Here is a 22,002-nt window from a genome sequence, read left to right as displayed (position 1 = left end):
ACCACGTCGGTAAGATTTCCCTGATGCTGTGCCCACTGGAACTTCAGGTCCTACTGCAGAGCCCTCATGCGCCATCTGGCATGCTTGACCAACAGGATGCAGGAAGCCATGAGTCCCAGCAGCCTCAGAGTCTGTCTCACCGAGATCCAGGATAGAGGCCAAAACATCGGAATCATAACCTGAATATCCTGAACCCGCTGATCGGGAGGATAAGCCTGATACTCCACTGTGTCCAGAACAGCTCTGATGCAAGTGAGCTTCTGAGAGGGAGTCAGGTGTGACTTCGGCACATTTATAGTGAACCTCAGCGAATGCAAGAGGTCCGCCCTCGTCTGGAGGTGGGTGATGAGAGCCTGGGCCGTAGGAGCCTTCAACAGCCAATCATCTAGGTAGGGGAAGACTGAGATCCCTGACCTGTGCAAATGAGCTGCCACCACCGCCGTCACCTTTGTGAACACCCGAGGGGCACTGGTGAGACCGAAAGGAAGCACGGTAAACAAAGTGCTCGTGGCCCACCTAGAACCGCAGGCAACGCCTGTGGGCTGGCAGGATAGGAATATGGAAATATGCATCCTGCAAATCCAACGCTACCATCCAGTCTCCTTGGTCTAGGGCAGACAAAACCTGAGCAAGAGTGAGCATCTTGAATTTCTCTTTCTTGAGGAAGAGATTGAGGTCCCTTAAATCCAAGATAGGGCGAAGGCCTTTGTTCTTTTTGGGAATCAGAAAGTAGCGTGAATAACAACCACTGCCTACTTCTGATATCCAGACTCTTTCTATGGCTCCCTTGGCCAAGAGAGCTATAACTTCCTCGCAGAGCAAAGCTAGATGGTCCTCCATCAGCCATTCCTTTGTCGGAGGGATAGAAGGAGGGAAAGACTGGAAGGGAGTAGCCCTTCCGTATGATCTGCAGGACCCACTTGTCCGTGGTGATGGAAAGCCATTGAGGGAGATGAAAACAAATCCTCCTTACAGTGGAGGCGGGCTGTGTGGCGGCCGACCTCTGGCCAGACCCTCTGGGTCTGATGGTACCACGTCCTCTTCCGGGATGCTGTGAAGCCTGAGGACGGTGGCTAAACTGTGGCTGGCGTGGTAGCACACCCCTTCCGAAGCCTCGTAAGGTGCGAAAGGCAGACTGCTGTCGTGCCAGCGCTGAAAGGCCCAAGGATCTGGCCGTGGCTCGAGAATCCTTGAACCTCTCAAGCGCGGAGTCTGCCTTTTCGCCAAAAAGGTGAGAGCCATCAAAGGGTATGTCCATCAAGCTAGACTGGACATCCCCTGAAAAACCAGTAGGACGTAGCCAGGCGTGGCGACGTAGGGCCACTGACGATGAAATCGCTCTGCCCAGCGAGTCGGTCGTGTCCAAGCCGCACCGGATCGTAAACTTGGCTGCATCTCTCCCATCCTTGACAGCCTGGGTGAGAGTGTCTCGTACGCCCTCTGGGACCTGGGGCAGCACTTGCGCCACCATATTCCACAAAGTATGGGAATAACGGCCCAATAGGCAAGAGGTGTTTACGGACCTCAATGCCAGACTGGTGGAAGAAAACATCTTCTTCCCAAGCTGATCCAGCCTCTTGGATTCACTATCCCGGGGAGTGGAAGGGAAGGCACCACGGGAAGTAGAGGCTTGGACAACCAATGTAAGGAAATGCCTCCTTGGCATAGTTACCCCCTGACTTTTTGCCTTTGCTGATGCCAAGTTATGATTTGAAAGTGTGCTGAGGCCTGCTAACCAGGCCCAAGCACCAGTGTTCTTTCCCTAACCTGTACTTTTGTTTCCACAATTGGCATGCCCTGGCATCCAGGTAAGTCCCTTGTAACTGGTACTCCTGGTACCAAGGGCCCTGATGCCAGGGAAGGTCTCTAAGGGCTGCAGCATATCTTATGCCACCCTGGGGACCCCTCACTCAGCACAGACATACTGCTTGCCAGCTTGTGTGTGTTAGTGGGGATAAAATGACTAAGTTGACATGGCACTCCTCTCAGGGTGCCATGCCAACCTCACACTGCCTATAGGTATAGATAAGTCACCCTTCTAGCAGGCCTTACAGCCCTAAGGCAGGGTGCACTATACCATAGGTGAGGGTGTAAGTGCATGAGCACTATGCCCCCACAGTGTCTAAGCAAAACGTTAGACATTGTAAGTGCAGGGTAGCCATAAGAGTATATGGTCTGGGAGTCTGTCATGCACGAACTCCACAGCACCATAATGGCTACACTGAAAACTGGGAAGTTTGGTATCAAACTTCTCAGCACAATAAATGCACACTGATGCCAGTGTACATTTTATTGTAAAATACACCCCAGTGGGCATCTTAGAGATGCCCCCTGAAATCTTATTGACTTCCAGTGTGGGCTGACTAGTTTTAGCAGCCTGCCACACACCAGACATGTTGCTGGCCACATGGGGAGAGTGCCTTTGTCACTCTGTGGCTAGTAACAAAGCCTGTACTGGGTGGAGGTGCTTCTCACCTCCCCCTGCAGGCACTGTAACACCTGGCGGTGAGCCTCAAAGGCTCACCCCCTTTGTTACAGCACCCCAGGGCACCCCAGCTAGTCGAGTTGCCCGCCCCCTCCAGCCACGGCTCCACTTTTGGCGGCAAGGCCGGAGGAGATAATGAGAAAAACAAGGAGGAGTCACTGGCCAGTCAGGACAGCCCCTAAGGTGTCCTGAGCTGAGGTGACTCTGACTTTTATAAATCCTGCCGGGAGGAGGCACAAAGAGGGTGTAGCCACCCTCAGGGCTAGTAGCCATTGGCTACTAACCTCCCAGACCTAAACACACTCCTAAATCGAGTATTTAGGGGCTTCCAGAAACCAGCAAGATAGATTCCTGCAACCTAAGACGAAGAAGGACTGCTGAGCTGAAAAACCTGCAGAGAAGACGGAGACACCAACTGCTTTGGCCCCAGCTCTACCGGCCTGTCTCCCCACTTCAAAAGAACTGCTCCAGCGACGTGTTCCACAGGGTCCAGCAACCTCTGAAGCCTCAGAGGACTACCCTGCATCTAAAAGGACCAAGAACTCCAGAGGACAGCGGCTCTGCTCCAAGAAAGAAGCATCTTTGCAACAAAGAAGCAACTTTGAAAGAACACACGTTTCCCACCGGAAGCGTGAGACTTTGCACTCTGCACCCGACGCCCCCGGCTCGACTTGTGGAGAACAAACACTACATGGAGGACTCCCCGGCGACTGTGAGCCCGTGAGTAGCCAGAGTTGACCCCCCTGAGGCCCCAAAGCGACGCCTGCAGAGGGAATCCAGAGGCTCCCCCTGACCGCAACTGTCTGCTTCAAAGACCCGACGCCTGGTAAGGACACTGCACCCGCAGCCCCCAGCACCTGAAGGATCAGACCTCCAGTGCAGGAGCGACCCCCAGGCGGCCCTCTCCCTTGCCCAGGTGGTGGCTACCCCGAGGAGCCCCCCCTCTTGCCTGCCTCGCTGAAGAGAACCCTTGGTCTCCCATTGATTTCTATTGCGAACCCGACGCTTGTTTGCACACTGCACCCGGCCGCCCCCGTGCCGCTGAGGGTGCACTTTCTGTGTGGACTTGTGTCTCCCCCGGTGCCCTACAAAATCCCCCTGGTCTGCCCTCCGAAGACGCGGGTACTTACCTGCTGGCAGACTGGAACCGGGGCACCGCCTTCTCCATTGAAGCCTATACGTTTTGGGCACGACTTTGACCTCTGCACCTGACCAGCCCTGAGCTGCTGGTGTGGTAACTTTGGGGTTGCCCTGAACCCCCAATGGTCGGCTACCTTGGACCCAACTTTGAACCCCGTAGGTGGTTTACTTACCTGCAAAACTAACAAACACTTACCTCCCCCAGGAACTGTTGAAAATTGCACTGTGTCCAGATTTAAAATAGCTTATTGCCATTTTTGTGTAAACAGTTTATGCGATTTTGCTAATTCAAAGTTCCTAAGTGACATACCTTTCATTTGAAGTATTGTTTGTAAATCTTGAATCTGTGGTTCTTAAAATAAACTAAGAAAAGATATTTATCTATATAATAAAAACCTATTGGCCTGGAATTGTCTTTGAGTGTGTGTTCCCCATTTATTGCCTGTGTGTGTACAACAAATGCAAACACTACCCTCTGATAAGCCTACTGCTCGACCACACTACCACAAAATAGAGCATTAGAATTATCTCTTTTTGCCACTATCTTACCTCTAAGGGGAACCCTTGGACTCTGTGCATGCTATTTCTTACTTTGAAATAGTACATACAGAGCCAACTTCCTACAACCAAGCTCTCGGGAGTGGGGTGTTGAGTCAGGAAACTAGGGTCACTGGGAGCAGGTCTATGGCGGCCCACCGTGCTATTCAAAAGGAGCCCCTGTGCTGGGTTTGGACCACGTACCCAGAAGGACGTCTGTAAGAGCCTCATTGAAGGGCAACAACCGCTCCGGTGTTGACACCCCCAGCTGAAGCACTTCTGTCAGGATATTCGTCCTGACTGGCACTGAAGGCAAATCTAGGTCCAAGACCTCAGCTGCCCTACGCACCACCATAGCGAAAGATGCACCCTCCTCCGTAGCCACATTAGGAGGAGAGAGCATACCAGTACCTGGAGACGTGTCCAGTCCACTTGCCTCCCCTAGATCCTCTGGCCTCCCCTAGATCCTCATACCAGTCCTGTTGCAATCCAGATTCTAAAGGGTCCTCAGACCCCTCCCATTCCTCTCCTGCGTCTGGCTGTTCCAAATAATGCTCAGACAATGATCTGGGCCAAATTGGCTCCGTCGAAGTCGGAGTCGACGTCGCTCCAGCTCCGGATCATCCGTAATAAGGATGTGGCTGCCACCGGTGGGTGCCGGCGGTGGAATCGTCGACGTCGGACCCAGCGCCAAAGGAGGCCGACTGTGAGAGACCTGCGCCGGTCCGGATCCGGTATCGGATCCTGGGGTCCCCAACGGCGCCGAGGCCGGAGCCGCCAGTGTCAAATCTGAAGGGGCCCCTGCTGTCCCCCGCGGGGCCCGAAGACCCACCCGAGGGTGCAGCCCGCTCAAAAACGAGACGCATGGCCTCGTAGAATTCTTTTATCTGAGCGGGGGTCGATCCGGTCCCCGGAAAGGGGGGGAAGACGCAGAGTCGACCCTGGCAACGGCTCCGCAGAACCGTGCTCGGAACGTCGACATTCCCTAGATGCCTCGTCGGCCAATGGGCGTGGCGAAGACGAAGTCCGCTTGGACTTCTTCTTCTTCTTGTGCCTCTTACCTTCGAAAGACCTCAAATGCGAGGAAGAGGACTTGGGGCTCCGGGAGCGGTGCCGCGACCTCCTCCTACTGCGGGACCGTGACCTCCGCTGAGTCGCACCGACCGAAGACGAACGTCGGGCCGCAAGAAGCTTAAGGGATCTCTCCCTCAAGGCCTTCGGCGCCATGGCCGACAGTCGGAGCACGAGGTGGAATCGTGGTCCTTCTCTAGGCACCAAAGACAAACTCGGTGCGGATCCGTCACCGACATGGTGCGATGACACGCACCACACGGCTTGAATCCTGTCTTTCTTGAAGACATAACTCCAAACAGTCAAAAAAGCGTTGAGAAACCGTCGAAGCAGGGTAGCTCTTTCCAAAACTGCGCTTAACCGGCACGGAAGGAAAAGAACTGACGTACGCACGCTGAGACGGCGTCTCTATAGACAACCATGACGTCATAGACGTCTCCAACGACACTGATGACGCACGCGGAGCTGGTCGACGCACGCGGATCCGAATGACGACGCCAGACGGCGTGCGCGCAGGGTACTGCTCAGAAAAAACTCCGGATTCGAAGCGGACGCCAGGGAATTCTAAGGTAAGGAAGCTACAACTAGAAGTCTCTATCAGATACAGATGTCTTCACCCCTCACTCCTCGACCTCTGGGGATAAGATTAGACAAGGTGAAACCTAACACATTTGCATATTCTTGTTTTACATACTTTCTCTCTCAAGTCACAGCCTTCAACAGGCGTCACGTGGTCTTTGAGTACCGTGCTTCTCCATCAAACAACCCACTGTCCTACAGGTTATAAACAGAAGGCTTAATGCGGCTTATTTCACTGGCATTTAAAAACTGACATTTCAATGGAAACTGACTGTGCACTGTATTCCGGTACTAATATACTAAGGAGTGCAAAGGGTGAACTTTGCTGTGTGTCCTGCTTGAGAGAGTTCTCCAAGGGCTTGGAGTAGAGCTTGCCTCCTGTTGGAAGTCTCAGGGACACCAAAGACTTCAGTTTCCTTGACCTGCAGCACTGGGAACTGTGTGTGTTTAGCTGCTCAAGTGGAGAAGCCTCTGCGACGCCGCTAACGAAGCTGCTGGCCGCACCGTGACCCGCTGACGCTGCACAGAGTCACATTGCCCCGCTTCGCACCGCGACCCTGGTCTCACTGACACCGTCAGAAGACGACTTCACTGAGCCGCTTGTCGCACCGCGACCTGTGGGCCCCGCACTCCGACACCGCCTGCTCACACCGCAGCCCGGGCCTCCCAGACGACGACGCTCCTGCTGACACCAGCACTGCTGCCTGCACAGTGGCCTGTGGACACCGATTCTGTGGAGCACGAAGCACCGTCCCGCACTGCAGCCCCGGTCTACCGATGCCAGCATCATCGACTCCAGAGTCGTCACCAGGCATCCCTGCCTCCACCGTGGCCTGTGGACACCGCTTCTGAGGAGCGCAAAGCACCGTCCCGCACTGCAGCACCGGTCTACCGATGCCAGCACCATCAACTCCAGTGTCGTCACCAGGCATCCCTGCCTGCACCGTGGCCTATGGACATCGCTTACGAGGGTCACAAAGCACCATCCCATCCTGCACCGCTGGCTTGGGCCTACCAACGACAGCGCTTCCGCAACGACGACTGCACCGTGATGCCTGCACTGTGACCTGTGGACACCGCATATTGCCCCGCCATGCTTCACGCTGCAGCCCTAGTCTCACTGACGCCATTGGACGCCATCACTGAGCCGCTACCTGCACCGTGACCTGTGGGCACCGCACGTCGCATCATCCTGCTTCACATCGCAGCCCCGACGCCATCAAGACCACCGCTCCTGACTTCATCAGCCCACAGTTCTATTTGCAATGCGTGTGACTTCAAGGGCCCGACGACCCCTGCACTGACTATGGAACCGACACTGCGACGTCACTCTCCGGAGCTCACTTCAAGGATCACGATGCCCTACAAATCCACTGTTCGCTGGTCTTCCCAACACCATAGCTGGCCGGCGACACTGGGGCCGGCTTGAACTGTTGGTTTTGTTGATCACAACGCCGTGATAGACCTAGGTGGGGCTACTGACTTCAAGGAACTTTATTTACTGAGTAAACCTTGCAGAATTCATATTTTTATTACTTTATGTTGGACTTTTATCGTATTTGGTCTTGTTTTAAATAGATAAATATTGGATATTTTTCTAAAACTGAGGTGGTGCCCTTCTGTAGTGTTTTCACTGTGTTACTGTGTGTTATGTCAAATGCTGACTGCTCATGCCAAGCTACCAAGGGGGTGAGCAGGGGTTATCTGAGCGGGTAGCTCCCTTATCCTGACTATAGTGAGGGTCCCTACTTGAACAGGGTGCAAACCGACTGCCAGGTAGAGACCCCATTTCTAACAGTATCTATAATAATGGGAACTATGTTGTCTTTTGCCCCATTCAGATCTAAAGGCAGCGCACATGCATACGATGACACATACTAGTAGTCACCAAGTGGGGGTGCAATCCCAGCAGTGGCAAGTAAGGCCACACCTCTTCAACTACGTGATCCACAGACGCTTTATGAGGTCCTTACCCCACTGGTCAGCTTGTGCCTATGTCGCGGACTTACTTTTAGAAAGCATTACACAAGAAATCTCTAAATATTGTAGGCGCCTGAGTACCTTTGTCCCTCACCTACAACATATATTTCTTCAGTTAAAGGAGCAGTCCCACACAAACCTTATTCCTCCAAAATGGTTGCGGGCCTTTCCACAGATCGTTCTGTCAATCTACGAGGCCTTTAATCCTTAGGTAACTGCTCATCACCAATGAAATGGAGCAGGTTGAAACAAAAGGGGTTTATTTCGCGAGTACTAACCAAGGAAGGAGCTATCTGCCAACTGGTTAAATTGGAATCACAACACTATCAAACCATAGTACATTTTGAGAACATAGCGTTATTCACAGCAAGGATTCTTCCAGGCAGGGTGCTACACTGGGTCCACAGCAAGACCTCAGCAGGCAGACTAAGACTGGGCCAAAAATCCATGGATCAGATGGCTAAAGGATGCAGATAAGTTATGGAGGGAGCATCCCCATCAGCTGTAGCATCCCCTACTCTAAGACCAACATGATCTCCAGGCCACAAGACCAACATCCTGATATGGCTCAGGGGTGTGGAATTTATTAAAATATCTACTTGTCCAGGGGACAGGTTGCTTCTCAAATCTACTTGTCCTGTAAAAAGATCTACTTGTCCCTTTGGTGCCATGTAGTGTGGCGACAAATTATGGCAGCAATAGCCTCTCTGATTATGCCAGGGCTACTACCATAGTAGGGCTTGAAATCTTGGAGTTTCAATCCCTACTGTAGCCATTTCCTTATTTTGCCACCTTTCTGCAGATCTGCATACTGGGGCTGGAGGAAGCAGTAAGCAATAGTTCCAGGGCTGGAATGCCTTTGAGTCTGCAAACCTACTAACCTGCATGTTTTAAAGATTTTTACCAGCTTCTCTCTAATATTTTCCCATAATAAGAAAGGTTGGACATTTACTCCTGACAATGGCAGAATTAGAACTTCTTCCAGGGTTGGGAAGAAAGTGGCTGGAGGGAAAATGAACTTGCAAATGCTCAATAGATTTTCACATGAGCAAATCTACACATCGTATTTACCCACGCTAAAATACAGTTCACAAATATTTTATAGGGGTACGACATATACCATGGGTGCACTTTTGTGACTTTCTTTAAGAATTTGGGGCCACAAGTAGGTAGGTTCAGATTTGTGACCTGCAAATTGCGAGTCGCAAATCCGAATGTAGGATGGTGTCCTTGACACCATCTGTGATTCGCAAGGGCTTCGCAAATGCCCACAGCATGAATAATCATGAGGTGGGTCGCAATGTGCGACCCCCTCACGAATGGTGGCCTGCTGGAGACAGCAGACCACCATGTCTGTGACTGCTTTTCAATAAAGCAGTTTTTTTTTGTAATGCAGCCCGTTTTCCTTAAAGGAAAACGAGATGCATAACAAAAACGAAAGATGAAACGTTTTCGTTTCATTTTTTCAGAGCAGGCAGTGGTCCACAGGACCACTGCTTGCTCTGAAAAAATGTTTACAGTGACATTCACAATGGGAAAGGGGTCCCATGGGGATCCCTTCCCTTTTGCGAAAGTGTTAGCACCCATTTGAAATGGGTGCAAACTGCGATTGGTTTGCGCCCGCGTTCGCGGTCACAAAACAATCCTACATTGCACTGTGAGTTGCAATTAGGAAGGGAACACCCCTTACTAATTGCGAGTCGCAAACCCGTTTTGTGATTCGGTAACCAGGTTACTGAATTGCAAAACTGGGTTTGTGCATCGCAATGTGCTTTTTTTTACGTCGCAAACAGCGAAAGTCGCTGTTTGCGACATGCAAAAAGCTACCTACATGTGGGTCTTGGTCCCTAATTAGGTCTGGTGTTAACAAAGACATTTTGTTTTTATTAAACTTCTATTTCTCTCTCTTTCGGCTGGCTTTACTGTGAGTGATCGCATTCTGCTCTTCCACAAGGAGCATATTGCCACACAAAGTAGTTTTGTTCAGTGTCAGGAACTACAGTGGCAATCAGTGACGTAACGAAACTGAAGGGTGCCCCTTTGCAAAGAACATGGAGGAGCCCCCTCTCCAGACTCACTCAGGGCAGGTGCTGTGCTGACGGGGCCCCCTGGAGGGCGGCTGCGGGGCCTTTGTTATGCCGCTGGTGGCAACGTGTGCTTTAAGAGTTCAAAAACTTTTTGGGGGGGTTTTGCCAATGTTTGTTACAATGTTGAGGGCCTGGTAGCTCCCACAACAATAAAGTGTTACAAAAGCCAATGTCAAAACAAGACACGCATTGATGAAACTAAAAGACTTATAAAAATATGTCAGATCAGTTGGCTTTGTCAGTGTTTGTTTATTTTCATGCTTCCCATAATCGTGTTGAAAATGGTTACACTGATTTTCCATTAGAAATATTTTTGGGAACTACTAGCATGCATCAACACATTTTACTAAATGACACTTCATTTGCATATAATCAGAGAGCATTCTGGGAGCATTATACTTAGCCTCTTAGCCTAACCTTTTCAAACATGTGTGTACATGTTTTTTTTTTTGTACTGGAACCAACGTCAGTAGTGAAGTGTGACCTTAAAACATTTATTTACAGCACGCACCCTAATAATGAAGGCTTTCAAATAATGAACCATAAATACAAGTTCGAACAGCATTATCTTTTGGAAACACATTACCTCAACTGCAGAGAGTTTAACTCTCTGTAAACAGGCAGCCAAAGGGTTTGTGCTGCAGGGGGTTGGGCCTACTTGTCCCAAGGACAAAGTAAACATAAAAACTTGTTGCCCTTGACCCCAAACAATTGTCCCGGCGCCGTAGACACTGGTTGCAACTTTGTGATGCACCGGTAACTAAGCAGAACTGTAAGAAAACAAACTCAAGGATGCAAGTATTCCAGCTTGGTGCACTGGTCTTAGATTGTCACTACTCACCAATGCAAACAAGTGAGTCTAGATGCATGGATTTCCACAAGGGCCCTGTCTTATTTTGCTTCACTTTTTGTAGGTCTGCAAGGTTTCACCTGCATAACAGTAAGCTGCCTCTTGAGAGTGATCCAGTAACAGAATTCATTAGAGTTTAAAGACACAAATCAAAACTAAATCCGAGCACCAAAAACATGGAAACAGGAAGTGGATTTTACATATAAAGCAAGTTTTAAGAATGAAAATCAGTGTCACTTAACCCAGCAAGGTGAAGGCCTGCTGTATTTCCTTCATTAGGTTTCTGTACAGCTCATTCTGCCACGTGTGTAAAAGCGTCCACTCCTCAACAGAGAAACCAGCAGCAAAATCCTGGAACGTAACTGGAGCCTGGAAGAACAGGTTGTAAATAATATTGATTAATGGCATGTTCATAAGCTGCACTGCAGAGAGAGAAAATACACAACGAAGACATTTTGGAAAGTTGGACATATACTTCCCATTACCTTCTGGGTTAGCCACATTTGATCTGACGAAAGAAAAATTGTAAACACTATTAAAAATCCATCATAGCTTGAATTTTCTACATTGCCTAAACACACAAATAAGTTTGACTTTGCCGAAGTGGGTCGTTTGCAGGTAACCACAAACCAACAGCTTAAGACACTCTCCCTTAATAGACAGGCAGCTAAGATAAGGGAAGTTTAATTGCAATTAGTGTAAAATATACTTTTTTGAGAACAGTGAAGCAAAAATACAATATATAACAGAATCATGGAAATCACAGTTCACCTTGATTACTCAAATACGTATAAAAATCAAAATAAAAGAGCAAAGGGGACCACTCCAGACCAGCACCTTTGATGCAGGATCAACGCAGTTCCAGAGGAGACGTCATTGCAGCTGGTGCCTGCAGATGCAAGGGGGTGACTCCTTCACTCCAAGGGAGATTCCTTCTTACTTTTTGTGCAGGCTGAAGGTGCCCCACCCACAGAGGATGCACAGCCAGGGAAATGTTGCAGCTGCTGGAAGGAGCAGGGGAAACAATTTTACAGAGTGGAGTCGTCGCTGAAGTTGCAGATTGTCGGTTCTTGGAGCATCCAGTTGCAGTCCCAGTGGCCGGAAGATGAAGTAAATGATGCAGAAGAGCCCTGCTGGAATCTTGCACATCGAATCTGAAGATGAGAGGGAGACCCTAATAGCGCAGGAAGGGGGGATTGGTCACCTATCAGGGTAACCACATATCAGAAGGGGGCTGTGACGTCACCTACCTGACCTGGCCACTCAGGTGCTTCCAGGCCTCTGCTAGCCTTGGATTCAAGATGGCAGAATCAAGTGGCCACCTGGAGGAGCTCTGTGCACCACCCCTTGGGTGGTGATGGATAGGGAGTGGTCACTCCCCTTTCCTTTGTCCAGTTTCATACCAGAGCAGGGAGCGGGGGTCCCTGGACTGGTGCAAACCGGTTTATGCAAGGAGGACACCAATGTGCCCTTCAAAGCATACCGGTGCTTTGGGGAGGCTACCCGTCCCGAGCTATGTAATACCTATTTCCAAGTGAGAGGGTGTTACATTGGAGTGGCTACTCCCAGGTCTATGTTCCACTGTATAGTCCATTCCCTTTAGGGGTATGGACCTCATCAAATGTTTGGGATTTTCAACTTTCATCTTCTTCAACCATAGGAGGGGCTTGTGGTCTGTTTGAACAAGGAAGTGGGTGCCAAACAAGTATGGTCTCAGCTTCTTCAAGGCCCAGACCAAAGGGCAAAGGCCTCCCTCTCTATGGCTTTTTCCTGGGGGTCACCCTTCTGCTAATGAAAGCTACAGGTTGGTCCTGGCTCTCTTAATTCAGTTGAGACAGTACTGCCCCTATCCTACCTTAGAAGCATCTGTCTGCACAATAAATTGCTTGAAGTAATCAGGGCTTCTTAGTATAGGAGCAGAGCACATGGCCTGTTTGAGGTCATCAAAAGCTTTTTGGCCTCTAGCTGTCCATAAAACTTTCTTGGGCATCGTTTTGGATGTGAGGTCATTTAAAGGGGCTACAGTGGATCCCTAGTTTTTAATGTACCTTCTATAGTACCCTGTCAGGCCTAGGAAGGCTCTGACTTGGATCTGAGAGGTAGGGGAATTCCAATCCAGAATGGTCTGGATTTTGCCCTGTAGTGGTTGAATGTGACCTCCACCTACCAGGTGGCCCAGATAAACCACCTTTCCCTGCTTTATTTGGCACATTTAGGCCTTGATAGTGAGACCTGCCTTTTGCAGGGCCTCCAGTAAACTCCCAAGGTGGACCAGGTGATCATCCCAGGTTGAGCTAAAGACAGCTATAGCGTCAAGATAAGCTGCACTGAATCTTTCTAGGCCTTGGGAGAACTTTATTCACCAGCCTTTGGAATGTTGCAGGGGCATTCTTCATTCCAAAGGGCATCACTGTAAAGTGATAGTGCCCACTAGCAGTGGAGAATGCTGTTTTTGGTTTGGCATCCTCTAACTACTTCATCTGCCAGTGGCCAGCAGTCAGGTCAAAGGTGCTCAGATACTTGGCAGAAGCCAGTGTATCTATTAGCTCATCTACCCTATGGATAGGATGAACATTTGTTTTAGTTACAGTCTCTTTTACCATTCTGAGAGTGAGGTTTTGGGACAAGGGCTACATGATTAGCCCAAGGGCTGACTGACGACTCAATAACTCCCAGGTCTAGCATCTTTTGCACCTCAGTGTTGATGCACTTTCTGTCATGATCTGACTGCCTGTAAATGTTACTTTTGACAAGCAGCCTAACACCTGTCAATGGTGTGTTCACACAATGCAGTTTGACCAGGGGTGAGAGAACAGTTCAGGAAACTGGCCTAGGAGATTTCTGCAATCATTTTTTTGTGACTCAGAGGGGCAGTCTGCAAGTACAATCCATTCTATTGAGTCATCCACTGTACTGTGGGAGAAGAGGTCAGGGAGAGGGTCCCTCTTCTTACAGTCCTTCATCAGTTGCCATGAGCAAGGTCATCTTAGCTCGAACATAATGGGGCTTCAGGCAGTTCACATGAAGCACCCTGTGGGGGCTTCTAGGAGTGCCTAGGTCAACCACATAGGTGACCTCACCCTTTCTCTCCACACTGGTGTGTGGACCACTCCATTTGTCTTGGAGTGCCCTGGGAGCCACAGGCTTCAGGGCCCACAACTTTTGTCCTGGCTGATACACAGTCAGCACAGCCTTCTGATGTCACTGATTTTGCAATTCTTGGCTGGCCTGAAGATTTTTGGAATCCCTCTTCATGTATTCAGCCATCCTGGATCTAAGGCCTAATACATAGTCCACAATGTCCTGTTTTGGAGGCTTGAGAGGTTGCGCCCAGCCTTCTTTCACAAGAGCAAGGGGACCCCTAACAGGGTGTCCAAAAGAAAGTTAAAAAGTGGCTATGGCCCATTCCCTTTAGAGGAACCTCTCCATAGGCAAAGATGAGGCATGGTAAAAGGATATCCCACCTCCCTTTGAGTTTCTGAGAGTCCCATGATCATGCCTTTGAGTGTTTTGTTAACCCTTTCAACTAACCCATTGTTTGTGGATGGTAACGGGTGGTAAACTTATAAGTTACACCACAGTCTTGCTTTGCCCCAAGTGACCTTCAAGGGAAATGTCATGTGCCAGAGTTAACAGAAACTCCCTGAACCTCAGAGGGATGACCATCTCCTGGTGGCACCAGGTTTAGGGTCCCTTGCTTCTGAGTAAAAGAGGCTGTTATCCCAGTACACTTTCTGGGTGCCACTGACATCCCCTGCCTCTTGTGCTGCAGCTTGCTACTTTAAGATTTCCAGTGTGAGACAGGTTTTCTGTTCCGTACTGAGCTCCTCCCTGGTGGGCCCCCCTGCACACAGGAGCTCAGCTGTGCCAGCTTGGAGCTCCTCTGGTGTAGGTTTCACCCAAGGAGTAGATTCCTCTTCCTCAGGAGTAGAATCATCACTGGAAGCTGGAGCAAGGGGTAACTTTTTATCCTGTTTGCTCTTCTTTTGAGGAGCCTCCTGGGCCATTGTTCCAGACTCCTGGGCTTCCTGTTCTCTTTGGCCTGTGCTCTGTTAAGGGCAAAGATATGCCAAGGGCTGCCCAGCACTGCTGCATAGGCCTACAACTCTACTTCAGCCCAAGCTGAAGTCTCCAAGCCATTACCTAGCAGACATTCTACAGGAGGATCAGAGGACACTACAACCCTTTTAGGGCCACTAACCTCTCCCTCCCCCGCAGCTGAAGTTAATAACTGCCATGGGGTGGCACAAAGTGTTACTGTAAGCATCAGTCACTTGGTGCGTATGACCAAGTAGGTGTTGCTCGGGTGACACCAGTTTTTATGTCCCCATAGTGACATTGGCACCTGTGTCTCTGGAGGCATCAGCCTCAACACCACTGGGATGCTTTCTGTACTTATCCTATTAACAGGACAGGCAGCTAGGGTGGCAAAGTCCATGCCCCCATCAGAGACCAACACAGCCTCAGTGCTCTCCCTGGCTAGCCCAAAGTCCACTACAGTCCCCAAGGTGGACCTAGCTACACTTTTGGACTGACTACTACTATTAGTGTCACCACTATCACTGCTATTGCTAGGGGCACTAGAGGCAGGAGTGTTAATAGAAGTGCTAGGGGCCTTGGTGCCTTTCTTAGGCAGGTGTTGTCACCTGCCCTGTGGCCTTTGTTCTTACAGATGTAACACCAAGGTTTCTTAAAGTTAGAGGAAGATAATTTATTCCCATCCACAGAAGGGTTTTGTGGGCATGAAGAAGACTCTTTAGTTTTATGCTTGTCCTGCCTGACCTGGCCACTCAGATGCTCCCAGAGGCCTCTGCCCACCTTGGATTCAAGATGGCAGAATTAAGTAGCCCCTGAAGGAGCTCTGGGCACCACCCGTGGGGTGGAGATGGACAGGGGAGTGGTCACTCCCCTTTCCTCTCTCCAGTTTCGTGCCACTGCAGGGACTGGGGGTCCCTGGACTGGTGCAAACCGGTTTATGCACGGAGGAAACGAAATGTGCCCTTCAAAGCATTCCGGTGGCTTGGGAATGCTACAGCTCACAAGCCATGTAACACCTATTTCTAAGGGACAGCGTGTTACCTCCCTCTCCCACAGGAAATCCCTGCCTTCCTCTGCCTGAGCTGGTCAAGCAGCAGGAGGACAAAAACCTGTCTATGGGGTCACAGCAGCACGGGCTGCCCAGAGAACTCCATAAGTTTGGTACGAGCAATGCTGGGGGACCTCTAGGGGGCCCCCCAGAGTGCATGGAATCATACAACCAATACTGGCTACAGTACTGGGGTATGATTTCGACATGTGTGATACCAAACATGCCCAGGTTCGGAGTTACCATTATGTAGCTGGACATAGGTAGTGACCTGTGTCCGGTACACAGGTAAAATGGCTTTCTTGCACTTACAAAATCCAGAGTAATGGAGCTGGAGATTGTAGGGGCACCTCTGCTAATGCAGGGGTGCCCTCACACACACACATACCTGCACATTGACCTCTGGGCTAGGACAGCTTACCATAGGGGGTGACTTACAGTGCCCTGGTGCAACGACCTGTAGTGAAAGGGCGGAAGCACCTTTTCACGCAATCTGCAATAGCAGGAACGCAGACACAATTTGCATGGGCTCCCATGGGTGGCACAATACATGCCTCAGCCCATAGGAAACCCCTAGTGCCCCAATGCCCTGGGTACCTGTAATGATATGCGAGTTTTGACCACAGACTCCATGTTGCACTTAGCCTAGCACTACACAGTCACATTAGTGACCACCAGCTTCATTTTGCCTATTGACTTTATTTTAGCATTAGCCACTGCCACGTTAAAAACTGCAAGTAGTTTTACTGTGCTCATGTTTTTTTTCCTTTGTGTTCTTTCCCACCAAGGGCTTAGGCTGATAAGAATGTACTCAGACGGCAGGGACGGTCTTGTTTTGAATTGGCAACTTGGGATTCTGGCCAAGTCCTGACGTGTTATTTCTAAAGCTGGCCAAACCAATAAGCATTTTTTGTATCAACTTCTGCAGTGAGAGGGATGTTCTAGACTTTTCCTCTCTTGTTTGTTCAAAGGATAAGCGGGCGAAACCAGATGGACCGGGACAGAGAGTGTTTGCAGATCTCAGGCACATCTAGGACGTTGGAGCGTGCCATCCTTCCCGTGAGGATAATTGATCTCTCTTCAATCGATTCTGGGATCCTGGGCACATCACTTACTGACTGAGACCCTGGGCTTCCTTCAACACCCTTCGCATGCTCTGAGAGATCTACAAATGGATCTCCACGGAAACCAGAAGAACAGTCACCCAAGCCCTCGTAAGCAGCAAACTGGACTACGGCAATGCCCTCTATGCAGGAACCAAGGCCAAACTCCAGAAGAGGCCACATCACGGACCACCTGAAAAACCTGCACTGGCTCCCAGTCAACAAGAGAATCACCTTCAAACACCTCACCCACGCTCACAAAGCCCTGCACAACACCAGATAAGAATACCTCAAGGAACGACTCTCCTTCTACACCCCGACCCGGCATCTCAGTGCCCCCGACCTCGAAACCGTTCCACGCATCCGCAGAACAACCGGCGGTAGAGCATTCTCGCACCTCACCGCCAAAACGTGGAACACTCTTCCCACCCACCTGCACCAGACCGAAGACCTCCTTACCTTCAGGAAACTTCTCAAGACCTGGCTGTTCGAGCAGTAGCAGCACCTTCCTCCCCCACCTACTCCCCCTCCCCTCCTCAGCGCCTTGAGACCCTTACGGGTGAGTAGTGAGCTTTACAAATCCCTGATTGATCACTCAGCCTCCCGGTACCTGTGAACAACGACTGTGACCCTGGGCACTTCACTCACTGATTGTGACCCTGAGCACATCACTCACCAACTGAGACCCAGGGCACACCACTCAACCTCCCGGTGCCTGTGAACAAAGACTGTGACCTGATCACATCACTCACAGATTGAGACCCTGGGTACATCACTCACGGACTGAGACCCTGGGTACATCACTGGGTACATCATTCACGGACTGAGAGCCTGGGTACATCACTCACGGACTGAGAGCCTGGGCACATCACTCACCGACTGAGAGCCTGGGCACATCACTCACCGACTGAGAGCCTGGGCACATCACTCACCGACTGAGACCTTGGGCACATCACTCACCGACTGAGACCTTGGGCACATCACTCAGCCTCCCGATGCCAGTGAACAACGACTGTGACCCTGGGCACACCACTCAACGACTGAGACCCTGGGCACACCACTCAACGACTGAGACCCTGGGCACACCACTCAACGACTGAGACCCTGGGCACATCACTCATCGACTGTGACCCTGATCACATCACTCACCAACTGAGACCCTAGGTACATCACTCACCGACTGGGACCCTGGGCACACCACTCAACCTCCCGGTGCCTGTGAACAAAGACTGTGACCTGATCACATCACTCACAGACTGAGACCCTGGGTACATCACTCACGGACTGAGACCCTGGGCACATCACTCACCGACTAAGACACTGGCCACATCACTCACCGACTGAGACCCTGGCCACATCACTCACCGACTGAGACCCTGGCCACATCACTCACCAACTAAGACCCTGGCCACATCACTCACCAACTAAGACCCTGGCCACATCACTCACCGACTGAGACCCTGGCCACATCACTAACCGACTAAGACCCTGGGAATATCACTCACCGACTGACACCCTGGGCACATCACTCAGACTCCTGGTGCCTGTGAACAACGACTGTGACCCTGATCACATCACTCACCAACTAAGACCCTGATCACACCACTCACTGACTGTGACCCTGGGCACATCACTCACCGACTGTGACCCTGATCACATCACTCACCGACTGAGACCCTAGGTACATCACTCAACCTCCCGGTGCCTGTGAACAAAGACTGTGACCCGATCACATCACTCACCGACTGAGACCCTGGGTAGATCACTCACGGACTGAGACCCTGGGCACATCACTCAGGGACTGAGACCCGGGGCACAATACTTAATGACTGAGACCCTGGGCACATCACTCACCAACTGAGACCTTGGGCACATCACTCAGCCTCCCGATGCCGGTGAACAACGACTGAGACCCTGCGTACATCACTCAGGGACTGAGACCCTGCGTACATCACTCAGAGACTGAGACCCTGGGCACAATACTTAATGACTGAGATCCCGGCCACATCACTCAGCCCCCCGGTGCCTGTGACCCTCGGTACAGTAATTGCTGCTCACGTAAACCGCTCCAATACCCCTGGGTGGACTCCAAACTATACAAACGGTAAAACAAACTCCCTCTGTGCCTCGGCCACAGGCCGGTGAGGGCGCCCCCGTCCCCGCCCACTCACCCCGCCAGGCTCCGGGCCGGACATCTCTCCGCCCCCGCTGCAGTCCTCGGGTCGGAGTGGGTCAGTCAGAGGCCCCGCGGGAGGACACCGGGACCGACAGAAGGGGACCTTCAGCGGCGGAGCCTGCCCCGGGCTCAGGACGGACGCGACCCTGCGACTGAGCATGCGCACGGAAGACCAGACGTACTGAGCATGCGCACGAGAACCAACGCGCGGGACAACAGACGCACTGAGCATGCGCACGAGAACCAACAGACGGGAAGAACAGACGCACTGAGCATGCGCACGAGAACCAACGCGCGGAACAACAGACGTACTGAGCATGCGCACGAGAACCAACAGGTGGAAAGAACAGACGCACTGAGCATGCGCACGAGAACCAACGCGCGGAACAACAAACCTACTGAGCATGCGCACAAGAACCAACTGACACACTGAGCATGCGCACGAGAACCCACGCGCGGAACAACAGACGCACTGAGCATGCGCACGATAAACAACAGGCGAGAAGAACAGACGCACTGAGCATGCGCACGAGAACCAACGCGCGGAACAACAAACCTACTGAGCATGCGCACAAGAACCAACTGACACACTGAGCATGCGCACGAGAACCCACGCGCGGAACAACAGACGCACTGAGCATGCGCACGATAAACAACAGGCGAGAAGAACAGACGCACTGAGCATGCGCACGAGAACCAACGCGCGGAACAACAGACCTACTGAGCATGCGCACGAGAACCAACAGACGGTAACAACAGACGCACTGAGCATGCGCACGAGAACCAACGGACGTGATACGAGAACCGACGCGCAGAACAGAAGCGCTGAGCATGCGCACGAGGAATAACGCGCGGGACAACAGAGTATGCGCGCGTACCCGAACCGACGAACTGAGAGTGCGCAATAGACCCATCCTCCGCCGCCCTGAGCGTGTGTACAAGAACGGCACTACCTTGCGACATCCTGAGCATGCGCAGAAATGTTTTATTCTCGCCACCGTACTAGGCATGCGTCGAAGCTCGAGACACACTTTCTACTGTACTGAGTATGCGCACAAAAAACATTCCCCATAGCACTGAGAAAGGCTCTTTATCAGCCAGGGAAGAGAAGTGCTCCAGATAGTAAGCATGCGCAGAATAACCGGTAACCATGTACTGCGCATGCGTGGAAGAGCGGCTCCCCTGGAGCATGCGCAGATGTGCAGATACTGACCACACTTAAGCTGTTCAAAGATGGCATCTCCTTGCCATAGGCAGAGAAAGAGATGAGCCAGAACCGAGCCAAGGGTGAGGCTTACCTTAAGAGCCGCAGAACGAGCCCAGACCTGGAAATGTTAGTAAAACTCAATACCCAACATCACGTAAAATGTGATAAAGATTCTTAGAGATCCAATAAAGTGCATTTCTTTACAAGTGCAACCTTTGGCATTAATTCTGTGTCAGGACCGGAGGCTCCGATTATGCTTCTCTTTCTTTAATACCAAATGTATAGAAGCCAATCACATTAAGTAAAGTAAAAAACTACATTACCCATGTTCCCAGCACCTCATATCACATGCTCCAATAGTATGTAAGCATTCCACATAAATATAGATGCCTCCATTTTGTGTCCTCTTTCTTTGCTGCTTCGCAGCCAGATGAGTACTTTTTTCCCTTATTTAAGGCATTGTTATATTGTACAGGTATTATTGTTTTCTCTTCCCCTTATGATCACGGGGATTAAATAAACTGATTGGCGCTTGGCCACAATGTCGTAATTGACACACAAGACTACGCTAATGCCGGTAATTAGGGCGGTCGGGTTACGACATTCTGGCCCCTGTGGAGCGGGTGCAGGGAGCAGATTATGCACGTCTTCCTGACGCATGCAGTCCTATTTCTAGGACAATTGAAAGCACCACTCATCGCAGGTGCAGAGTTACTGACGAGCACTGAAATTGACTAAAGAACCGCACAGCAATTTGTCTGCACACGGCTCAGCCCCTACTTTTGCCATGGTGACAAGTCCTTCAAGTATTACTCCCCTCACACCCTGTCTGATGATTACAGGGTTGTAAAATTGACAAAAGGCTTGGCCTAGAGTGTTTCCAGGCAGCTCCCTCCACGTTTTAATTGAGGCAGTATATAATAGCCTGGCAGGGATCCCAATCCCCCTTTTTTCTCCTGATTGGACTATCAAAGATATTAACAGTAAGAAAATGACACAATGGGAGCTGTTAGAAATGGGGTCTCTAGTTGGCAGTCGGTTTGCACCCTGTCCAAGTAGGGACCCTTACTCTAGTCAGGATAAGGGAGATACCCGCTCAGATAACCCCTGCTCACCACCTTGGTAGCTTGGCACAAGCAGTCAGGCTTATCTCAGTAGCAATGTGTAAAAGCATTTGCACTTAGCACACAGAAATAAATGAAAACACTACAAAAGGACACCACAGCAGTTTTAGAAAAATAGCCAATATTTATCTATATAAGACAAGACCAAATACGATAAAAATCCACCATACAGTAATAAATATATGAATTCTGCAAGATTTACTCAAAAATACAGTTCCTTGAAGTCGATAGCTCCACCTGGGGCTCTCACGATATCTTGATGAACAAAACCAACTATTCAGGCCGGTCTCGGGCAAGTTACGGTGTCTGGAAGACCCGCAAACAGAACCTTGGATTTGCATGGCGTCATGATCCTCGCAGTGAGCTCCAGGGAGCGGCGTCGCTGGCATCACAGTGCCGGTTCCAGAGTCGGTGCATAGGTCGTCAGGCCCTTGATGTCACACGCGTTACAAATCGAACTCCGGGCTGATGAAGTCAGGAGCGCTGGTGTGGATAACGTCAAGGCTGCGGTGCGAAGCGGGACGATGCAACATGCACTGCCCACAGGCCACTATGCAGGCAGTGGCTCGGTGATGGC

The 22,002-nt window shown here is 50.8% G+C and overlaps 1 protein-coding gene across 3 annotated transcripts in view; it reads right to left on the bottom strand.

Moving 5' to 3' along the window:
* LOC138303508 (oocyte zinc finger protein XlCOF6-like) overlaps positions 1-19,268 on the bottom strand; it is a 163,208-nt gene extending 143,940 nt beyond the window's left edge. For all 3 annotated transcript variants that reach the window (XM_069242687.1, XM_069242688.1, XM_069242689.1), the window contains exons 1-2: positions 19,090-19,268; positions 10,972-11,098 (exon numbers count right to left, since the gene is read on the bottom strand). In XM_069242687.1, the coding sequence (XP_069098788.1) occupies positions 10,972-11,098; positions 19,090-19,254 (292 nt within the window). In that variant the 5' untranslated portion in view covers positions 19,255-19,268. The remainder of the gene's footprint in view (positions 1-10,971; positions 11,099-19,089) is intronic.
* Positions 19,269-22,002: the final 2,734 nt, after the last annotated feature.

This window comes from Pleurodeles waltl, chromosome 7 (genome assembly GCF_031143425.1).
Source record: "Pleurodeles waltl isolate 20211129_DDA chromosome 7, aPleWal1.hap1.20221129, whole genome shotgun sequence".
Classification (NCBI taxonomy): Eukaryota; Metazoa; Chordata; class Amphibia; order Caudata; family Salamandridae; genus Pleurodeles; species Pleurodeles waltl.
The sequence above is the reverse complement of the archived record's forward strand: the minus strand, read 5'-3'. Positions and strand labels throughout refer to the sequence as shown.